Below are 19,553 nucleotides of genomic sequence, written 5' to 3'. Positions count from 1 at the left end.
CTCAAAGTCATGCCATTTAAGTGAGATGGATACATTTTCAATTAAAAAAGTATTAATCATGGGTTGAATACAATAAAATTATTGGTGGAAGTATATAATAAGAGTGTACGCCCAAAAGAGGGGCAAATTGAGTGTTTCAAAATTTTTCTGGTTTGAAATAATTTTATACAAAAACTATTTTATTTTCTTTTATAGTTTTGACAATAATGTTGGAAATATAAAACTGAGAGTGCATAATGTATGAAAATCAATTGTAAAAAAATATGTAAGATTTATAATCGTTCGGTACAACTCGACCTACTCCACTTCTTTGGTTCCTCATCAAGGACTTTTTCAAATGTAGTAAGATTCAGAGAGGTGAGCACCATCCTTTATAATGGTAGTTTTTCAAAGGCTTCAGCTATAACCTTTACACTAGCTTTTAATAAGTTTAGTTGTAACCTTTCAATAGCTTTTAACAGGCTCGGGTATAACCTTTCAATAACTTTTATAAGGTTCATCTATAACCTTTTAGTAATTTTTATAAGACTTGGTTATAACTTTTACGATAATTTGAGACATATAAAGATAAAAAAGCAAAATCTCACATAAATTACAGCTTTCAAAGAATTATGAGCAAAATCTCACAAAGCAAATGACCCTTAAAAAAATAAGAAATGAAGCTTATGGGGATCACAAACAAAAAGTATAAAAGATGGATAAATAAAGCACTTCACTATCTAGGTGTGAGATCACTTAAGGACTTGGAAACAAATGAATGAAAGAGATTGGCTTTTAACTTAACTCTTTCTCTCTCTTCTTTTTCATTCTTCTTAAGAGAATTCTCTTTTAGAGTTGGTCACTTCAATCTCGTGCATGCCTTGTGTATATAGACTTTTAGCTTCTTCAATGCACTTGACTGATTGTCCAAAGGATACAAATTTTGAAACCTATAACTTGCAAAATAATTATAATTCTTTGCTTTCCAACAGTTATATATGTATTTTAAGCTCAAATATAGTCATTTTGATGAAAGAAATGTTCAGGCATCTCTTAATAACAATTTGATTATTTGAAATTAAAAACTATGCGCATTTAATGATGTTTGTGATGGCTATTTTTTTTTTTTTTTCAAATTTTAGCACAACATTAGTTGAGTAACACTGATATTATTCAAGTGAGATGCACAGTCAATCAAGTAATTTTAAGAGTTAGTCGATTAAACTTAGATTTTATTCAACTGTTTAATAAGATTACTCAACTAAAGTATTTGTTACTCGACTAAAGATTGATATTACTCGATTAAGAGTATATCTTAATCAATTAGCATTCCAATCATTTGTAACTTAAAAGATGTTACTCAATAAAACATTTATGATACTCGACTAAGGAGTATCATTACTCGATTAACATTTCCTATTAGTCGATTAATAATTCACTTACAGAGATTAACACTTTCTCTAATAATTTTACTCTACTAAAATACTTAGTTACTTGACTGAATATGAAGTTACTTGATTAATATCAATTTTTTAGTCTACTAAATATTCAAGTAAAGAGATTTGACATTTTGCTCTTGAATTATTGCTTGAGTAAAGTTTTTGTTTATTTAACTAATATATAACTTTATTTGATTACAAGTTTGAATTAGTCGATTAATGATATATGTACATAGACTTGTCAATTTATCTCATATTTATTACTCAATTAAATAATATAGTTACTTGACTAATGTATTACTTGGTCGATTAACATTATGGTTACTCGATTAATGTTATTCCATCATATTCTTAAGTAAAACAAGTGTATAATTGATTAAACTCTTGAATATTTAGATTTTACTTAATTAAAAGAATAAGTTAATCGAGTACAAAATGTATTACTCAATTATACATTTCCTTATTCGATTACAAGAATATTACTCTATTATCTTCAAATGTTCATTAAAGATTTGCATTAAGCTTTTTATTATCAAAATATTTTGAAATTTTCATTAAAATTTTGTATTAAATATTCATCATCGAAATATTCTTAAAATCAAACTTAACAATTAGGCATAACTTTATGAGTTAATGGAGAAAATAGATAATTAATAGTAAATTAAAGTAATTCTAAAAAAAATAAAATTTTAATAGAGATTCAATCATAACACCAATATGAATGTTTGCTTATATAATGGAATATTTTTCATCGCGAATTAAATAATTTCATATCATATGTTTATTAGGAGGAAGTAATAATTCTAAAAAACTACAATTTCCTTTTAATATATTAAAATATTTTATCTGAGAAAATATATTTTATAATAAAAATTTTGCAAACAAGTTACGTAGTAATGAAAAAGAAACGAAAAATCATAATAAATATTTATTGAAACTTTAAAAAAATAGCAATAATATCTACAGAGCCCAGAGTTCCGGCCTTTTTAGATTTTTCTATTAAATACGCGGAAAAACTCGAACTTCATGGAGGGAAAATAAGGGATATACCGAAACGGCAAAGGCAATTCAAAATGAAGTGCATTACGTGAGCGTGGGCTCCACAGCCAATCAAAACACGCCACGTCATCCGCCGTAGTGAAATTCTAAGATCTAGAATCTTGATTCTTTCACAGGCTGGCCGCTGGCCTGGCCGCAATCATGGAACAGGCGCCCAACTACCCCCGCCACCATTCTGCCGCGTTCCAGTGGTCCACGGAACACGATAAGGACCACGCTGTAGTCGGCTAACGACACGTGGCGTCCAGAGAGGGACTGATGGTGGTTTGTCGGATGACCTGCCACCATTCGATTGGACAGCACAGCAGCGAGGCAGTCCGGACGTGCACGATTGATCTTCCTGGACGCCATTCATTCTGCTGCTTCGCATTTTAATAATCACCGTCCTACAACCACAAGCATAGGTTGTTTTATTACTATAATTATTTGATTTTGATTGATAAAAAATTGGAAATAGATCCGATTCAAAGCTAAAAAAAAATGGGTTGAAGTGAGGCAGTTCAATGGGTCAGGGTCAGGGTCAGGGTCAGGGTCAGGCCTTTTATATTAGTAAGATTGTGAACATTTTGGGGCAGCTTAAATTCAAGCTTAAGTTGGAACATCAATTGATTTGTTTCTGGTTGAAAAATGATTTATAGGGTGGATGGATCTTAGGAGGATGCACATGTACTTGACTGTTTAATTTTTTTCATAAATTTAAAAATGATTTGATGGTTGGGTATTGAAGGTTGATAGTTGGTCAGTTGTGGAGACTGAGTTAATGAAATTGTGATCAATTAAATGAATGAAAATTAGAATATGAATTAAGAAATAATAAAAAAATGAAAAATTGCCGCCAAATTTGAACAATTCCTTTTCTTTTCTTTTCTTTTTTTTTTTCAATTGTATGACTTTACATTAACCCCTTTTGTAAAATAAGACTAGTTAGATGGACAATAGAGTAAATTTATTATCATAATTATTTTTGAGATTTGTATTAATTGTAAAGCACTCACGCATTTTTGGAAGTAGAAATGACTTCCTCGATGGTTTAAAAATGTTATAAAACAATCAAAATATCCATGTCTTCTCCCGTATTTGATTTCAAGAAAAATAAAGAAATATTGATCGAACAATAAAAGGGTTTATTGGACAACCGATAGTCAATGCCAAAACAAGACGTGTTAGCATAGCTGGCATTGACACGACACTTGCATGACATGCACAATTGGACAGGCATCAAGCCTTCGTTGATCATCGTAAGTTTTATTGTAATCCAGTAATCAGTGGGCCCATTCATTATTGGTTAAAATTACAGCTGGAAAGGCGTCAACCTCCGTTGATCACCACCACCCTATAATTAGTAAGGCCATCCATCATAGACTAAAACTATAGCTGGAAATATCTCAACCTGCATCGATTGTCGCAAAGCTCCGCCATCACGTTATAGTCATCAGGGCTCTTTATTATCAACTAAAATTATAGCTCGAAGGACGTCAACCTTTGTTGATCATGTTGCAACCTCCATTGCCACCTTACAATTAGTGGGACCCTTTATTATTAGCCAAAACTACAGCTGGAATGGCGTTAATCTCCATTGATCACCACAAGCTCCACGTCCGCCTTATAACTAGTAGGGCCTCCCATTATCGACTAAAACTATAACTAGAGGGTTGTTAGCCTCCGTAGATCGCCGCACAGCTCCACCGCCACCTTATAATTAGTGGGGCCCTCCATTATAGGATAAGAACTACAGCTGGAAAAGACGTTAGCCCACGTCGATCCTTGCAATCTCCATCGCACCTTGTAATCAATGGGGTCCTTCATTGTCGGTTGAAACTTCCCGACTTTTGTTAGTAACCAAATTGACAACTCTCTACTAGCTGGATGATAGTTTAAACATTATATATCTATATGTGTATTCAAAACATATCAAATATTATATCAATTGAGTTTCCTTACTTAAGTAGCAATGTAAGTGAAGTGGTGACCTAGGCTAGGGTTTACCTCGAAGAGAAGAGAGATAACAAGAACAAGGGGAGATAGAGATAATAATAGCGATCTAAATGGTAGATAGGTTGTCTAACTTAGGTTTAGATAAAAATAAAAAATAAATATTATGATAAAAATTTCGATAGTTCAATCAACAATGCAACAACGGTTGTGTTTTGTTTATTAAAGGACACTTAGTAAACGAATTGAATTGTCCCGATATTAAATTAATCCCATGTCAAATGAGATATAATAGGAGATTTAAATTTAATAAATTACTTAAAAAGAAAAGAAAAAGAAAAGCTCTCTAAATATGAACACATTTCAGTCCTAAGCCGTCTGCCCGATTCACGCGTTAGTACTTAGAAGAGACATTTTCTGAAAATTCTGTTAATAATCAAACTCTTGATTTTTACGAATTGCATTCAATAATATTATTTAGACGAATTAATAAATCATATTTTATGTTAGTTTTGAATTTCCATTCCACCGCCATCTGTTCTGCTCATTAGTGCAAATAATAATAATAATAATTTAAAAAAGATTGCAGAGGCAGTGAAGATTAACATAACATGGTGGTAAATAAATTAAATCCAATTCATTAATTACATCACATGGAATGCAAATGTAATATATCGTAATTTACATAATATATATATATTTATATATGCTCATAATCTCCAACATTAAAAATCTAAATAATATATATATATATATACGTATTGTATGTATCAACAAGAAGAGAGTGGGGTGGGGCCCAGTTGTGGGAAAACGCTTGCTTCTGTTTTCTTCTTACCTTCTCTTTCATTCTCCCCGAACTTGTTTTTCTTTTTTCGCTCTCGACTCTCTCTCTCTCTCTCTCTCTCTCTCTCTCTCTCTCTTTCCTCGTCTCCTTGATTCTCAAATTTCTTCCTTGTTGGCTTTCTAGAGAAAGAACCAGAGGCTCTTGGTAAGTGTTGCTCGACTGGCGGTGCTCTGATATGATAGGGATTCTTGGAGGACATCGGGAAGTTGTGTGTTGGCTTTGCTTGAACAGTAAGTTAATCCGTTTCTTTCGACTTTTTTCATCTTGTTATTCGTTTCGTTGATTGCCCATAATGATGACTTATGTGTGAGGAAAATGTTGTTGGACTCTTTCTTGATTTTGGGTTTTAACTACTGTTTTTATTTTTTTCAAAGTGAAATTGCTTCGGGGTTTCTGTTGACTCGGGACTCGGCAGATCAACTGCCTATAGTTCTTGGGATTTTTTCTCCGAGAATTGTCTTTGGTTTTGGGTATAAAATCTTGACTTGTGGAGTGTTTTTGGTTTTCACTGCTCTGTGTTTTCGGAACTGGAGATTCATCGGATTTATAATAACTTCCGCTGGGTTTTCTGCTTTCCTCTTTTTTATATGGTAACTATCGATGTTGCCATAAAAATGATCTGATGTTATTTTCTTGATTGGTTTATCATTTTCATTTTAAGATTTCAAAATATCAAATATGGTCCCTCTGGAATTCTTTTCATTATATATATGTATATATATTTTATTTTCCAAGGTTGAAGCCGGGGATTTGGTCATTGGAACTAAAGTCTTGATCATGATCTTGGAGTCTCAAAACCGTCTCTTAATTGTTTTCAGCAGATTTGAGATTTCTTATTAGGATTTGGGTTTGTGTAATTTGGATGCTTTTGGCAGTTTTGACCTTGGCATCTGTAAATAATGGTTATGATGTCATCTAGACTTCATCAATTTGGGACTCAATTTAGTATTTTATTTGGGAGTTTTCTTCTTTCCATTGTTTTTATTTTGGTTTCGTTTCATACACTTGTTTGTTTGTTGGGAAATCTACAGGCTTGGGCATAACTTGTTCCTTCAAAGTTCATTTTGATTGTTTCTGAATTTCTCTTGTATTTTACTATTTGTTTTCATTTGCCAGTATAGGAATTTGGTTGCAGTTAGATATGAAATCCATTTGGATTTGTAGGTTTTTAGGTTGTTAATTGCTGAGAAAGAATAGACTTCCTTCTGATCTTAAACTGCCTAAACTGATCATGATAGATTGAATGCACAGGTTGGATAAGTTTCCTGGGATCGGATGTGTGGTATGTGTTGTTATTGTGGAGCAACATTGACAATGTCAAATGAATCCAGGCAGATGCATGAAAATTTGAATTCTATCAAATCAAATGGAATAGATCCTGTTTTGTCATGTAAACTTTATGGGGAAAAGCAAGAGAAAGAACCAACAAAGCAGAATGGTTTAACTCCATGTTCAATGCCATTGATCAGCCCTGCTCCTTCACTGACTAGCAGTGACCGTACCATCTCAAGCTGCAGTGAAGACTTTCCCATAGACTTTTGATACGTTCTGATGCAGTTTGATTGACAGTTATTATGTGATGCTTACTTGTCTTCTTTTCTTTCAGGTGATTTCTCAGTTGATGCTTACTCATATGGCAGGTGTGTTCCCTGATCCAGTTCCTCAGTGAACAAGTTCCAAATTAAAGGCTAAAAACAGGGAGCTTTTGTCAAGCTTTTTACTGAAATAACCATTTCTGTTTCCTGTCTTTCCCCTCTCCCCTTTGGCTGTTATAGGGTTTATCAAGATGAAGGGAGCTCAGACAGTGGCAGAGATGATCTCAACTCTAGGCCAAATGGGCATCTCCAAAACTTAAGCTTGCCGGTTCATATAAATGGAACTCAATCCAACATGGTGGAAAAAGATAACTTGGAGATGAGCAGCAGTGTAGAGAATAAGGGCCCTATATCTGGAGATGCAGAAATTGTAGGGAATGGTGACATGCAACAAGCAAAAGATAATGGTTATGAAAGTGATGGTTTAGATAATAATGAGCAAACTGGGATGGCTTGTACTTATAGGGATGAACTGGATGCTCTAGTATGGGTACCCCCAGAAGCAGAAGATCAAGAGTATGACGTGGAGGGTAGCGTGGTCAATTATGATGATGATGACGATGATGAGTGTGGTGATGGCACAAAGTGGGGCAAGCCAAGTTCCTTAAGTAGCACCGGAGATGAAGGCAGCGGGAGCAACAGGTTCAGAGAGGAAAAGCAGAAGGCAATGGACGAAGTGATGAATGGCAAGTTCAAAGCCCTTGTTGGGCAGCTTCTGAGATCTGTAGGAGTTTCCTCTACAGGGGAAGATGGTGGCAGTTGGGTGGATATCGTTACTTCTTTATCGTGGGAAGCTGCTTTGTTTGTGAAGCCTGATGCAATTGAGGGAAAAGCAATGGATCCTGATGGCTATGTGAAGATCAAGTGTGTTGCAACTGGATCTCGTAAAGAAAGGTATGCGCTTGTCTATTCACTTTAATTGGAAACAGAAAATTTTGTTTGTCAAAGTTGGAAGGAGAATAGTAATCTCTTCTGCTTAGGTTATACTTGATTGGATCTTGCATTAATTCATTTCCAATGAATCATCTAAATTAAATTTATTGTCATGATTTCTGTTATTGAAGTACATATTTTCTATCCGAACATTAGAAAATAAGTGGGCTTAGGCTTTCAAGCAATCCATGGAACTCTTACTAAGTTTTGTTTCATTTTTTTTTTTCTCATTTAAAACTACTATTCTACTATTTTTGAGTTTATTAGTACATATCAGATACAGTTGCAGTAAATTTTATGCTGCCTGAAGTCTTAAAGATGTGCTGAGAGGCATCTTAATATGGGCAAAATCAATCAACATTTCAATGATATGTTTTGTGACTGCAATAATTGGAAATTGAGTTAAATTTAATTTTTCAGTCAAGTGATTAGAGGTGTAGTCTTCAAAAAGCATGCAGCACACAAGCATATGCCAACCGACTACAAGAATCCCAGATTGTTGTTGATCCAAGGTGCACTTGGCCTTTCTTCAAGCAGGCTGTCATCATTTGAATCAATACAGCAGGTAAATGTTTGGAATTTATTTTATGTTCTCAGGGAAGTCTATAACCGTGCCAATTCTAATATTATACTCATGGACAGGAGAAGGACAGCCTGAGGTTCATCATGGAGATGATAGAAAAGTGCCATCCAAATGTGGTTTTAGTGGAGAAAACTGTTTCACGTGATATTCAAGAGTCTATTCTTGCAAAAGGAATGACACTGGTCTTTGACATGAAACTCCATCGTTTAGAAAGAGTTGCTCGCTGTACTGGTTCACAGATCTTATCTACTGATGTATTGGCTGGCCAAAAACTTAAACGTTGTGAATCCTTTCACTTCAAAAAATTCATAGAGGAGCACAATGGTTCTGTTGATGGAGGGAAGTGGCCAAGTAAAACGTTGATGTTCATCGAGGGCTGCCCTACACGTCTGGGTTGTACAGTGAGTGCATCTTTCTTAGTTTCATTTCCTGTGCTCCACAAGGAGCCTTATGTTCTGAAGCAAGCTGATGTTGTAGTTAAATTTCATATAAGATGTTTTTCTTGCGGCCTTTTTGCTTGGAGACTATATGCACCATAATGATTATTTTGATGCTTTAGGGAAAAGTCACTCATTATTAGACACCTTGAATTAGATGTCACTTGTCCTAAAAGCTTAAACTGTTAAGAAAGAGGTCCAACAATGTATCAAGCTTTCCATCACTCCCCCTGACATGCAATCCCATTTTTATGTGAATAAATTAAACTTAAGGTGCAATAACACACAGAAGAAGAGTGCATGATCAACATCAATAAGGGGAACAGAAACACATAGTATGATTTCAATTCAGAACCTCCTAGAATAAGTGCTTCCAGATCGTGTAACCTCTGCAAAAAAAGGAGAAAATGCAGGAAAACCAATATGGGCTGCCAGAGTTTGTATTTATACTGAAAAACATAATAATGTATGCTTTATAATTATACACTTATATAATATACCTAAATACATAAATAGCTATTATGAAGTTATTTATTTATTTTGTTAACATCTAGCATGCTAGTTTGCCCTGTTTGGTTGTTTATGATAATTTTCTAGCTATCCATCCGTTAAATTTTGATGCTTTATGCTCAAAGCATGGTGTCTTCCCCCCCCACCCCCTCCCCCCCCTTTCCTTATTCGAACTTCAACATTTTCTAGGATAAAAATTTTATAGATGTCTTTGATTTCGCTATGTGTCTGGGTGTAGTTTAAAAACTTAGTGCCTGTAACTGCAAAATGTTTTTACAGATCTGAGGTGAAGAATAATGAACTAGCTCTTGATCTTGTTTCTTTAATCATGTACGAGGCATACTGGGAAAGTACATAACTATTCTATCCCAAACAGTTACTGCTAATGGGGTTGAGTTGGTGTATATATTGGGGGAGGGGGGCTTGGGGATTGAGTGTGGTGGGACCTACAGGGAATGATATGAATACATGAGGCAACTGCCAGGTAAATTGCCTTCCTTGTTGGGATGGCATTGAGTGAGGGAATACTGTCTATAATGGAGCTTCCTTGCATTTTGTTGCTATAAAATGGGTGGACCATTTGTCCAGATAAAACTATTTCCCTCCACTGTAGGACAATGATGTTGGAGGGAGGTGGGATACCTAGTCCTGGAAATAGGAGATTATTGGATTAACAGAGGAAGACCAAAATACCCTTATACACAATATATATTTTATTATATAACATATTATTGTTATTGTTTTTATTATTGACATAATGTTTCATAACAAAAGGTTAGAATATAATATTATAATGTGTTAATATTTATAATTTTATATCATAATTAACTATAATATGTATAATGTATATTATTACTACATGTTATCTATATTAGTAATGTATTCATATATATTACTAATATTATTAATGTCTATATATAAATAAGAGTATTATAATTCTAATATATTATATTGGCATATGTTTTATTTAAAAATGTTGAAACTGTTAATATATATTGTTAAAGGCCTATGTTTATTTCATATGTAATCTAGTAAAGTGAATCAGATATGTACTAAATAAACTTAATTCTTTATTTTATCTTGCGAAAATTGAGTCTGGAATAGGATGGATCAATAGTCCAATGGACTTAGAGTCCAAACCAAGTACTAGTTGGTGGACCTGTAGTCCAGATAAATGTGCCTATAGGTATTGGTTGTCGATTGTTTCTTTTGGTACGAGGTATGCTAAATGTTGTCATTTTTCAACTATATTTTTTTAAATCAATATGGTAATCTTTTACTGGAACATCTGTTGTTTCATTAGTTGTGTTAAATTAGTGATCACTAACTCATCCAAAAATTTGAGCTGTTAAGGGAGAAGGTAAGTTATCTTTGGTAAATTGCATCTAAACCCCCTCTGGTTTGGTTATTTGCATGGAGGCCTTCTATGGTTTACTATTGTACCTAGAGGTTTCTGTGGTTTACTTTTTTTGTGCTGTGACACCCCCTCTATTAGTTTTCAGGTCAAATGTTGCTAATTAAATCCAAATAAAATTTAATTTAATCGGTATTTTTCTAATCTTCTCCAATTAAACAATAAAAAATAAAAAACCAAGAAAAATTTTAGATTACGAATCAACTTGCAGCTGCAGTCAGCATCTCTGCCGGTACCACCATTGTTGACACTGCCTTTGCCAGCACCAGCACTGCAGGCATTGTCGCCTGCTGACAATTGTGTTTCCTCTTCTTTTTTCCCTTCGTCACAGTCCTCTACTCTCTCCCTCTCCCTCTCTTATTGGGGTGGGGGGGGGGGGGGGAACGGGAAGAGAGAGAGAGAGAAAGAGATGGGGTAGCTGAACCCAGATCTGGATTTGGCTCCTGCAGATTTGCAGTTGGTGAACCCAAATTGTGGGTCACCAACCCCAATTTTCGCTCATCCTCTCTCTCCACACACACATAGTGAAGTGGAAAGAAAAGGAGGAAGGAAAGAAGAAGAGAAAGGACATTGCTGGACCCAATCTGCTCTCTCTCTCTCTCTCTCTACACGCACCCACATGCAAGTAGTGAATAGGTTGAAGAAGACAGAACCCAATCTGCTCTCTCTCGCCATCATCAACCAACTCAAACAAAGAGGAACTAGTTGGCATTCGGTGATGGTGATGATGCATGGGAACCGCTGCAAGGTTTATTATTTTATTTTTTAAGTAGGGAAGATTAGAAAAATATTGAATAAATTTAATTTAATTAACAACGTTTGACCTAAAAACTAACAAAGGGGGTGTCTGAGCACAAAAGGTAAACCATAAGGACCTCTAAGGACAAAGGTAAGCCACAGCGACCTCTAGGGACAAAACTAGTCACCCTCTTCGTGCAAATGACTTAAATCATCGGGAGTCTAGGTGCAATTTATCCTTTTATCTTTTATATTATTTGTTTTTCTATAAACATACCCTCTCACACGTGGCCAAACTTTATTATGTCATTGGGCCAAACAAATGCAATTGGCCCTAAGGTTTGAATAAATGATCTTTGCTTGTTCTAGTACTATGTTAAATCATTCATTTATAACCTTAAATTGCTAGAGGGATATATATATTTTTTTTCATATTATTGTTTTTATTCTTAACAAATTGATTATGTATTATCAATTTATCATAAGTGCGAACTTCCTGACCATCTAATGCTTTTGGTGCCTTGGCATTGCATAAAACACAAGGACTTGGTATGCCATCATCTTTTGCCTTGATCCTAGATTGCGTTTGGGTTGAGACTGAGGAGCACCCATTTCCTTTAGATGATTAGGAGCAATATATGAACAGTATGATTTAAGAGGTCGTGGATACTTCTCCTTTTGGCTCTTAATTTTAATTGGTCTGGGCCCTGGTAATTTTGCCTTCTATTCCTTGGTGTCTGTGCATGCTTCTCAATTTCATTCTTCTGAGAAGGTATTTTCTTTTCTTTTCTTTTCTGTTTATTGGTAGCCTTTTGAAGTTCATCACTATTGTTTCTTTGTGCACTTTCACCATCAATACCTTTTATTTTTGACACTTTCCATCATATTCTTTTATCAACCTGATGTAGTTACTGGCAGTTTTAGGCTTGCCTTCTTTGACAAGTTGAACCCTTGCAATAAAAAGTTTATGTTTCTCATGGATGTTTGTATTGCTTCTTCAATCAATTCTTATAAACTCATACCACTTGCAAATTTGATTTTTCAGATTTTGCTCAAGGGAACTCACAGCCATGAATTGAAGAGGATTAAATGTGTAGTCCAGTGTGCAGTTGTTATGGCATATCATTTAATCTTAGAGACTTCTTTCCTTCTAGATCAAAGAGCAATGTTCTCTACTATTCCCTTTAATGGAGCATCAATTGTAACACCGACTGGTCAACAATCTCCATCTGTTGAATCAATGAATTCAAAAATCTATTGTGTCAAGGAGCCCCATGCAGAAACAGATTGCTCCAGTGCAGTTGATGTTCCTATATCTAATGGATTCCATGAAGAAGGGTCTCACAACTTAGACCTGGTATCTGAAGGACACTATCCATTTTCGTATGAGCCATACAATCCAGTTGTTCTTTCTGGGTTGTCATCCCTTTCAGCCTCTCTAAAGAAAGTTATTGGTGAGAATTTCCCTCTTTTCTCCTCATCGTCTCGGCAGTCCATGTCCACATACCTTGGAAGTAATGAGGACCCTGACGGTCAGCTCCCAGCTGTCCTCCATGTTTCAACATCTCCAGAGACTTTTGAGCATTCTGATGTGGAAGTGAAGGGTAGCTCTGATGAGGACAAGGCATCTGATCATGGACAATTCAATTCTATGTCAGCTTGTTGTGAATCCCCTCCAGATAACGAAAAATCTGGTTCAAATTTTGAAGACCAAAAGAAAAATAAGGATGACATCAATGCTGTTTTGGATTCGGAAAGTATTTTGGTTTTGATGTCTAGCCGGAATGCCTCAAGTGGGACTATTTGTGAGCAAAGTCATCTTTCTCATATCAAGTTCTACCGCAACTTTGATGTTCCTCTTGGCAAATTTTTGCAAGATAATTTGCTTAACCAGGTCTTTTGAAACTCTATTTCATTTGGCATTTATATTCTTATATTGCCAGTATATTCTTCTGGACAAGTTTAACAAAACTTCAAAGTACTTTAGCCTGGGGAAACTGGTGGTGTTTCTCCAGGGAACTTAAGATTTCTTTAGTCAATTTGTTGAAGTTTTCTTTTTCTTGAGTTAGTTGTCATTTTTCTTTCCTGTACTTGGTGTCAAATCCACTTAAAGTTGGCACTCACTCAGACTCTTGCTTTTTGCAGGGCCTTCAGTGTGCCAAATGCAACGAACCACCAGAAGCTCATTTTTACTACTATGCACATCATAATAAGCAGCTTACCATCCAAGTTAAACGACTTCCTGGAAATGGGCGTTTACCTGGTGAAGCTGAAGGGAAGCTTTGGATGTGGAGTCGTTGTGGTAAATGTAAATCCCGCTATGGGAACACAAGATCTACTAAAAGAGTGTTGATATCGACTGCTGCTCGTGGTTTATCCTTTGGGAAGTTTTTGGAGCTCAGCTTTTCAAATCAGTCTTTATTCAATAAACTATCTACCTGTGGCCATTCTTTTCAGAAGGACTTCCTTTACTTCTTTGGGTATGACCAACTTGCCAGTACAAACATGCAATGTTCATGTCCTGTTATTTATTGATGTGTTGGGGCATTTGAGATGAAGGGAGCAGCATGTTTATATGTGCTATAATGGTTATATATTGGTGGATTTGTGTGTTTGTGTTTTCATGTCCATGTTAAAATAGAGATCATAAAAATTTATTTCCAGTCATCCATCAAAAGTGGAGTAAATTTATGGTGCTTATATTTCCTTTCTTGGCCTTTGTATTTCTCCTATTCATACCATTTTCAGTTTTCATGAGGTGTCTCCCTGACTTTTAGGGGTCTGTCTTATTATTGCATCCCCTCTACTTTATGGGTTTTAGTATTGTTATTCATACTTAATAATCTGATTGTCATGTGCAGATTAGGCCCCATGATTGCCATGTTGAAACACTCTCCAGTTGCAACTTATTCGGTGTCTTTGCCCCCTCAGAGACTGGAGTTCACTAATTCAATTAGAAGCGAGTTGCTTAAGAGAGAAACAGAAATTGTATGAACCTTTTGAATATTCTGTTTCATTATGCTTTAGGTGTTTCTGTGGCAATGTTATAAGTAACATATATCTTTGGTTTGTCATTTGCTTGAGCTGGGATTGATGTTTTCTTTCCTTCCCTTGAAGGTTTACACAAAAGGAATGAATCTATTCAAGGAAGTCGCAAAATTTTTGGAAGAGATTGCCTCTCAATTTTCAGGTTCAAGCCTGAACCTGAGTGGAACACCAAAGGAATTCTCAGACATTGAAGAGATGCTAAAGCAGGAAAGAAATCAATTTGAGGTTAGATCTTGACAATCTTTTCAGTTTTTGGCATCTTGCTTTAGGGGAGTTTGTGATCAATCAATGTTCATTTGCAATGTTTGTCACGAGCTTTCTCAGTGCCAAATTTTCTATTGTCAAGTGATAAATTGTGTTCTCCATGTCATCTCCAAAAAGCATTAGGATGATACATATGTGCTGCCATGTAATCCTTTCTGTCAACATTTGGCATCTGACATGCATTACTGCCCCCGACTCAAAATTTTGCTATCCCAGACTGCCCATAATTTTGAATGATCTGTTTCTTTAAGTCTGGTGGAGACAATAGGAGCTGGGGTTACTTGACAAGTTAAATCCACCATTCATATATGGCCCAGGCTAATTGCATTTGCTATTTGGGTTGTATTCAGGTTCATACCTTTGTAATTTATTACAGCTGAAGGACATTCTTAATTTAAAGTACATAACCAGAAAATTATATCCTTACACAATCACCCCTTTAACATGATGAAGTAAGCTATGACATTATCTTATGGTTTGTGAACTTGGAAGATGTTTTCTGGCTATTTCAGCATATGTCAGCATTAGTATTCTTATTTCCTTGTTTTTTGTTGGTAATGAATCTTGCCTTAGCCAGGAAAAATATAAAAAATAGAAAGTGAAACAAGAATCTTCAGGTGTAAAGATAGTAGGATCTTGTGTTTGTAACTTTGTATTATAATTTCTCTCACATTCTTATTCTGGACCTACAGTTGTATACTTAACATGTTTCTTTCATCTTTCCTCAACATGTTCTTTTCATGGTCCCAAATGTTCTATTTTCTTAGTTTAATGTGTTTTCATATCTGAATCTTTCAATTTTCCCATCAATTGTCATTTTTAATCTTAGACATGCAAGATTCTCTATTCTGTTGGAGCTAAGGCAGTATATCTATTCTGTTGATTATGCAAATGAAATTCAGGTCAACATTCAGAATGCTGTTGTCAAGATTGGGAACCCAGATGAGGCAGCGTACAGACTTCTGCGTTTAAACCAATTACTGTGTGATCTTCTGGTCGAATCATGCATTTGGGATCAGCGTCTAAAATCACTGCTCTCTTCAGATTCTAAAGTGATCAGAACTAGAAACACTGAAAAAGTTGTGCAAGTAAAGGAGGAAAATGCTGCTGTAGAAACTGAAGAAACAACAAATTCTTCTAATGGTGGAAATAAATTATTTGACGATAGTGTCAATACAATAAATGAGGAAGAATCTGGTGGGTTAAAGGAATTTCCAACTCAAGAAATTGTCATTGAAGGATCTATAGAACAAGATGAATCAAACAACTCACCTGTTGTTGCTGAAGATACTAAGCAATCAGATTCATCTGGCCATCTACCTACACAATCTTGTAGTGGTGATGATAATTTTCAAGAGCAGAATCTTCCTTTGCTTGATGATATCAAAGTGGATAGGACTATTCCAATTACTACAGGCCTTGGAACTGGTGTTCAGGATTTAAAGGTGTCTCAAAGAGGTTCTTATTTTCCACCCAACTCGGAAAATTTGAAGACGGGAGTTTGGGATTCATTTGCAGAAATTCGGAAGGAGTATCTGAAGGAGCTTCAGAGAGGTTATGAGCCAAAATACGAGTCTATATGTAGCTATACCTTAGAGGGCTTCCCTAATGCTCTTGGACTAATCGCGGAGGAGGGCTCAAGATTGCATATACCTGTTGGTACTGATGAATACATTGTCTCAGACCATGAGAATGAATTCTCAAGCATTATTGCTTGTGCTCTAGCATTATTGAAGGACCTATCTGTGCCAAAGGATGTTTTGAGTGATGATGCAAGGAGAGATAAAGTAACAGTGGCTAAAATGTATGAAAGTTCAAATAGCCTAACACGGATATCCTCTTTGATTTCCCCGCAATGGTCTTCAAATGGTTCTTCAGATTCAGATGGAACTCATTCTCCTCCCACTTTAGAAGAGTCACGTTTATCCAGTTTTGATGGGCTGAATTTGTTGGACTCCTTAGTCTCCTTGGGGGCTCTTCATCCAGCAGTGCCTATGGGTTCTGGAAAGTTATCTGGAAAGTCTAAATACTCTGTGCTTTGTCTATATGCCAACCAATTCCTTGAGCTCAGAAGCCGATGTTGTCCATCAGAGCTTGACTATATTGGTTCCCTTAGCCGTTGTAGAAATTGGGATGCTAAAGGTGGGAAGAGTAAGTCGTTCTTTGCTAAAACTCTTGATGAGCGCTTCATTATAAAGGAAATTAAGAAGACAGAATTTGAGTCGTTTATGAAGTTTGCTCCTGACTATTTTAGATACATGAATGAGTGCTTTGAGCAAGGGAACCAAACCTGTCTTGCAAAAATTCTTGGTATTTATCAGGTTGGTCTATTTATTCCTTCAATAACCTTGCTTCTTGCTAGGCTATGTATTGTAAGGACTTCTAAACATTTGACTCTATTTTCAGGTAACCATTAGACAGACAAAGAATGGGAAAGAAGTGAAACATGACCTTATGGTGATGGAGAACCTTTCTTTTGGTCGAGCTATTACTCGGCAGTATGATCTTAAAGGTGCTTTGCATGCTCGATTCAATTCAGCAGCTGATGGTTCAGGAGATGTTCTTCTGGACCAAAACTTTGTCAATGACATGAATGCCTCTCCTTTATATGTTGGCACAAAATCCAAGCGTGTTTTGCAACGTGCAGTCTGGAATGACACAACTTTTCTCAATGTGAGTTTTCACTTTTAAGTTAAAATCCATCGCCGTAGCGCTATCCATCATATCTGCCTTATTTGAACAGTAGTAAGCAGTTCCCTAGTTGTTCTGACTAAATTTCTTATTCTTTACTGAGTACCCTTGACCATTGAGGCCAGAATTTTTTTTTAGTTCTCGCCAGTAATTAAGTCAAAAAGGTTAGTTCCTGACTGCTGACTCTCTTACACTTGCTTACTTGCAGTCAATCAATGTGATGGATTATTCTCTACTTGTGGGAGTGGATACTCAGCGGCGTGAACTTGTCTGTGGAATAATCGATTACCTCAGGCAGTATACTTGGGACAAGCAACTCGAGACCTGGGTCAAGGCCTCCCTTGTTGTTCCTAGGAACCAGTTGCCAACTGTCATCTCCCCGCGAGAGTACAAGAAGCGATTTAGGAAGTTCATCACTACCTACTTCTTGAGTGTCCCGGACCGTTGGTGCTCACAGAGGTCCTCTAACCCCTGCAAGCTTTGTGGCACAGGCGAGGATGATTCATCTGATGCTTAACCTCGAGAGCAAGGGGAGCCAAATGCTTCATCTAGGTGAGTTTTGTTTGTTTCCTGTGTACCCAAGTGTGTCTACCATTAGTTTTCAGTACTGGAAATACTGTACATAGTCGGCGTAGCAGTATATACTGCAATTCCCCACTGATTCAGCAATTTTAATGAATTTCTGGGGGGAAGTTATTGTGTGTATAGGTCACAGTCCAGCCTTTCATTTCAATTTAGTGCATATAATTTTGTAGAGTTTTATAGAGTTACTGTAGAAAGTTGCGATAATGCAATAGAAATGGTTATTTTGCGTTGATCAAATCACCTGGTGGGATTAAGACTCGAGATTGTTGTTGTTAGAAGAAAGCTGTGATTAGCATTACTAGGTGCCTTTGGCATAGCATGCAGGTTGTTTTGAACCATTTTTATTCCGTGATTTCTCCTTTCTTGCTCAAGGCAGATCAATGCAGATTTTGTTTCTATAACAAACCAATCATTCAACATGGCAAACAACATCAAACAGAGGAAGAAAAAGGGGGGAAATTAATTGCTAATGAGCCTAATCTTCTATTGTATATGGATGGGCGTTACACAACATTAGATAATAGTTTTAAACGTACAAAGATATAAAGATAATAGTTTTAGAAGGCAATGTTGGGCGACCCTTGGTGTGCATCCCAAGGTGAAGCTAGGTAAATTGTCTTAGGATAGTTGTAAAAAAAAAACAAAAAATCTCTTTGGATAAATGTAACGGTGGATAGGCATTATAACAAATGTTTTGAGACTATTTTTTATGGGTTGCTTATTAGGTATGCACTTAGTGAAATATTAAAATTTTAATGAATTTTTGTATTCTTGTCATTAATTATATAACATTTAATTGCAGTTGCTGGACATAATGACTTTGATTAAAAACTTAAGGATAGAAAAAAAAATTTAGCAAACCTAGAAATCTAAGATATTCAAATAGATTTTCTTTTCGTTTTTGGCTAGGTCTCACTCAAATGGACTGGTTGAAGTTATTTTATTTAACTAATATAATTTACTAATATCATTAGTTACTAATTATTATATCATTAATTTTTTATGAAGTACTTGAATAGTGAAGTTTTATTGAGGGACTCTTATTTGTTTCTTTAGACCTTACTAAGTAATATGCTATTAGGCTACAAGAGCTTTATATATTTGATCTTTTATTTTTTTTGACATTGTATTGTGTTCATTTTACACTTATCAATTATGTTTATATATATATATAATAAATAAAATATTATTTCAATTATAGAGTAACGACATTCTTGGATACGGATCTTTTAATTTTTAGTATTTGTTATTTATTTGTACATTCTGTTTTGATGATTAACATTTATGCATATATTTGGTAAGTTTCCTTTGCTTTCAATTTTGTGTTATTTATTTCTTTTGTTTTTGTATTCTCTCCTCACCCATCTGGCTGTCATCTTCTGTTTACATCGTCAAAAAAGTGAAAAGAAAAAACAGAAAGCTGAACCGAAAGGCCCTACCAACAGGCAGGAAGGCCCTTTCATAATGGACGTTATCTATCTTCCGTAAATCCAAGATGCATC

The 19,553-nt window shown here is 35.5% G+C and overlaps 1 protein-coding gene across 1 annotated transcript; it reads left to right on the top strand.

The window, feature by feature from the left end:
- The first annotated feature begins 5,274 nt into the window (after positions 1-5,274).
- On the top strand, positions 5,275-18,405 carry LOC127807572 (putative 1-phosphatidylinositol-3-phosphate 5-kinase FAB1D). Its single transcript, XM_052345536.1, has 13 exons — positions 5,275-5,483; positions 6,505-6,769; positions 6,860-6,893; positions 7,029-7,742; positions 8,202-8,346; positions 8,424-8,765; positions 12,509-13,357; positions 13,609-13,943; positions 14,325-14,451; positions 14,581-14,736; positions 15,678-17,096; positions 17,182-17,448; positions 17,675-18,405. Exons 2-13 carry the CDS (start codon positions 6,529-6,531, stop codon positions 17,981-17,983), a joined length of 4,938 nt encoding a protein of 1,645 aa, XP_052201496.1. The 5' UTR covers positions 5,275-5,483; positions 6,505-6,528; the 3' UTR covers positions 17,984-18,405.
- Positions 18,406-19,553: the final 1,148 nt, after the last annotated feature.

Source organism: Diospyros lotus, chromosome 8, assembly GCF_014633365.1.
Source record: "Diospyros lotus cultivar Yz01 chromosome 8, ASM1463336v1, whole genome shotgun sequence".
NCBI lineage: Eukaryota > Viridiplantae > Streptophyta > Magnoliopsida > Ericales > Ebenaceae > Diospyros > Diospyros lotus.
Note: the sequence above shows the minus strand (reverse complement) of the source record. Positions and strands in the feature narration are given on the sequence as shown.

Excerpts from the sequence above, each read along its gene's own strand:
- LOC127807572 (XM_052345536.1), top strand. The coding sequence starts at position 6,529 with ATGTGTGGTATGTGTTGTTATTGTGGAGCAACATTGACAATGTCAAAT. Across the intron at positions 13,944-14,324 it reads GACTTCCTTTACTTCTTTGG|ATTAGGCCCCATGATTGCCA; the intron begins GTATGACCAACT and ends TGTCATGTGCAG. Across the intron at positions 14,452-14,580 it reads TTAAGAGAGAAACAGAAATT|GTTTACACAAAAGGAATGAA; the intron begins GTATGAACCTTT and ends CTTCCCTTGAAG.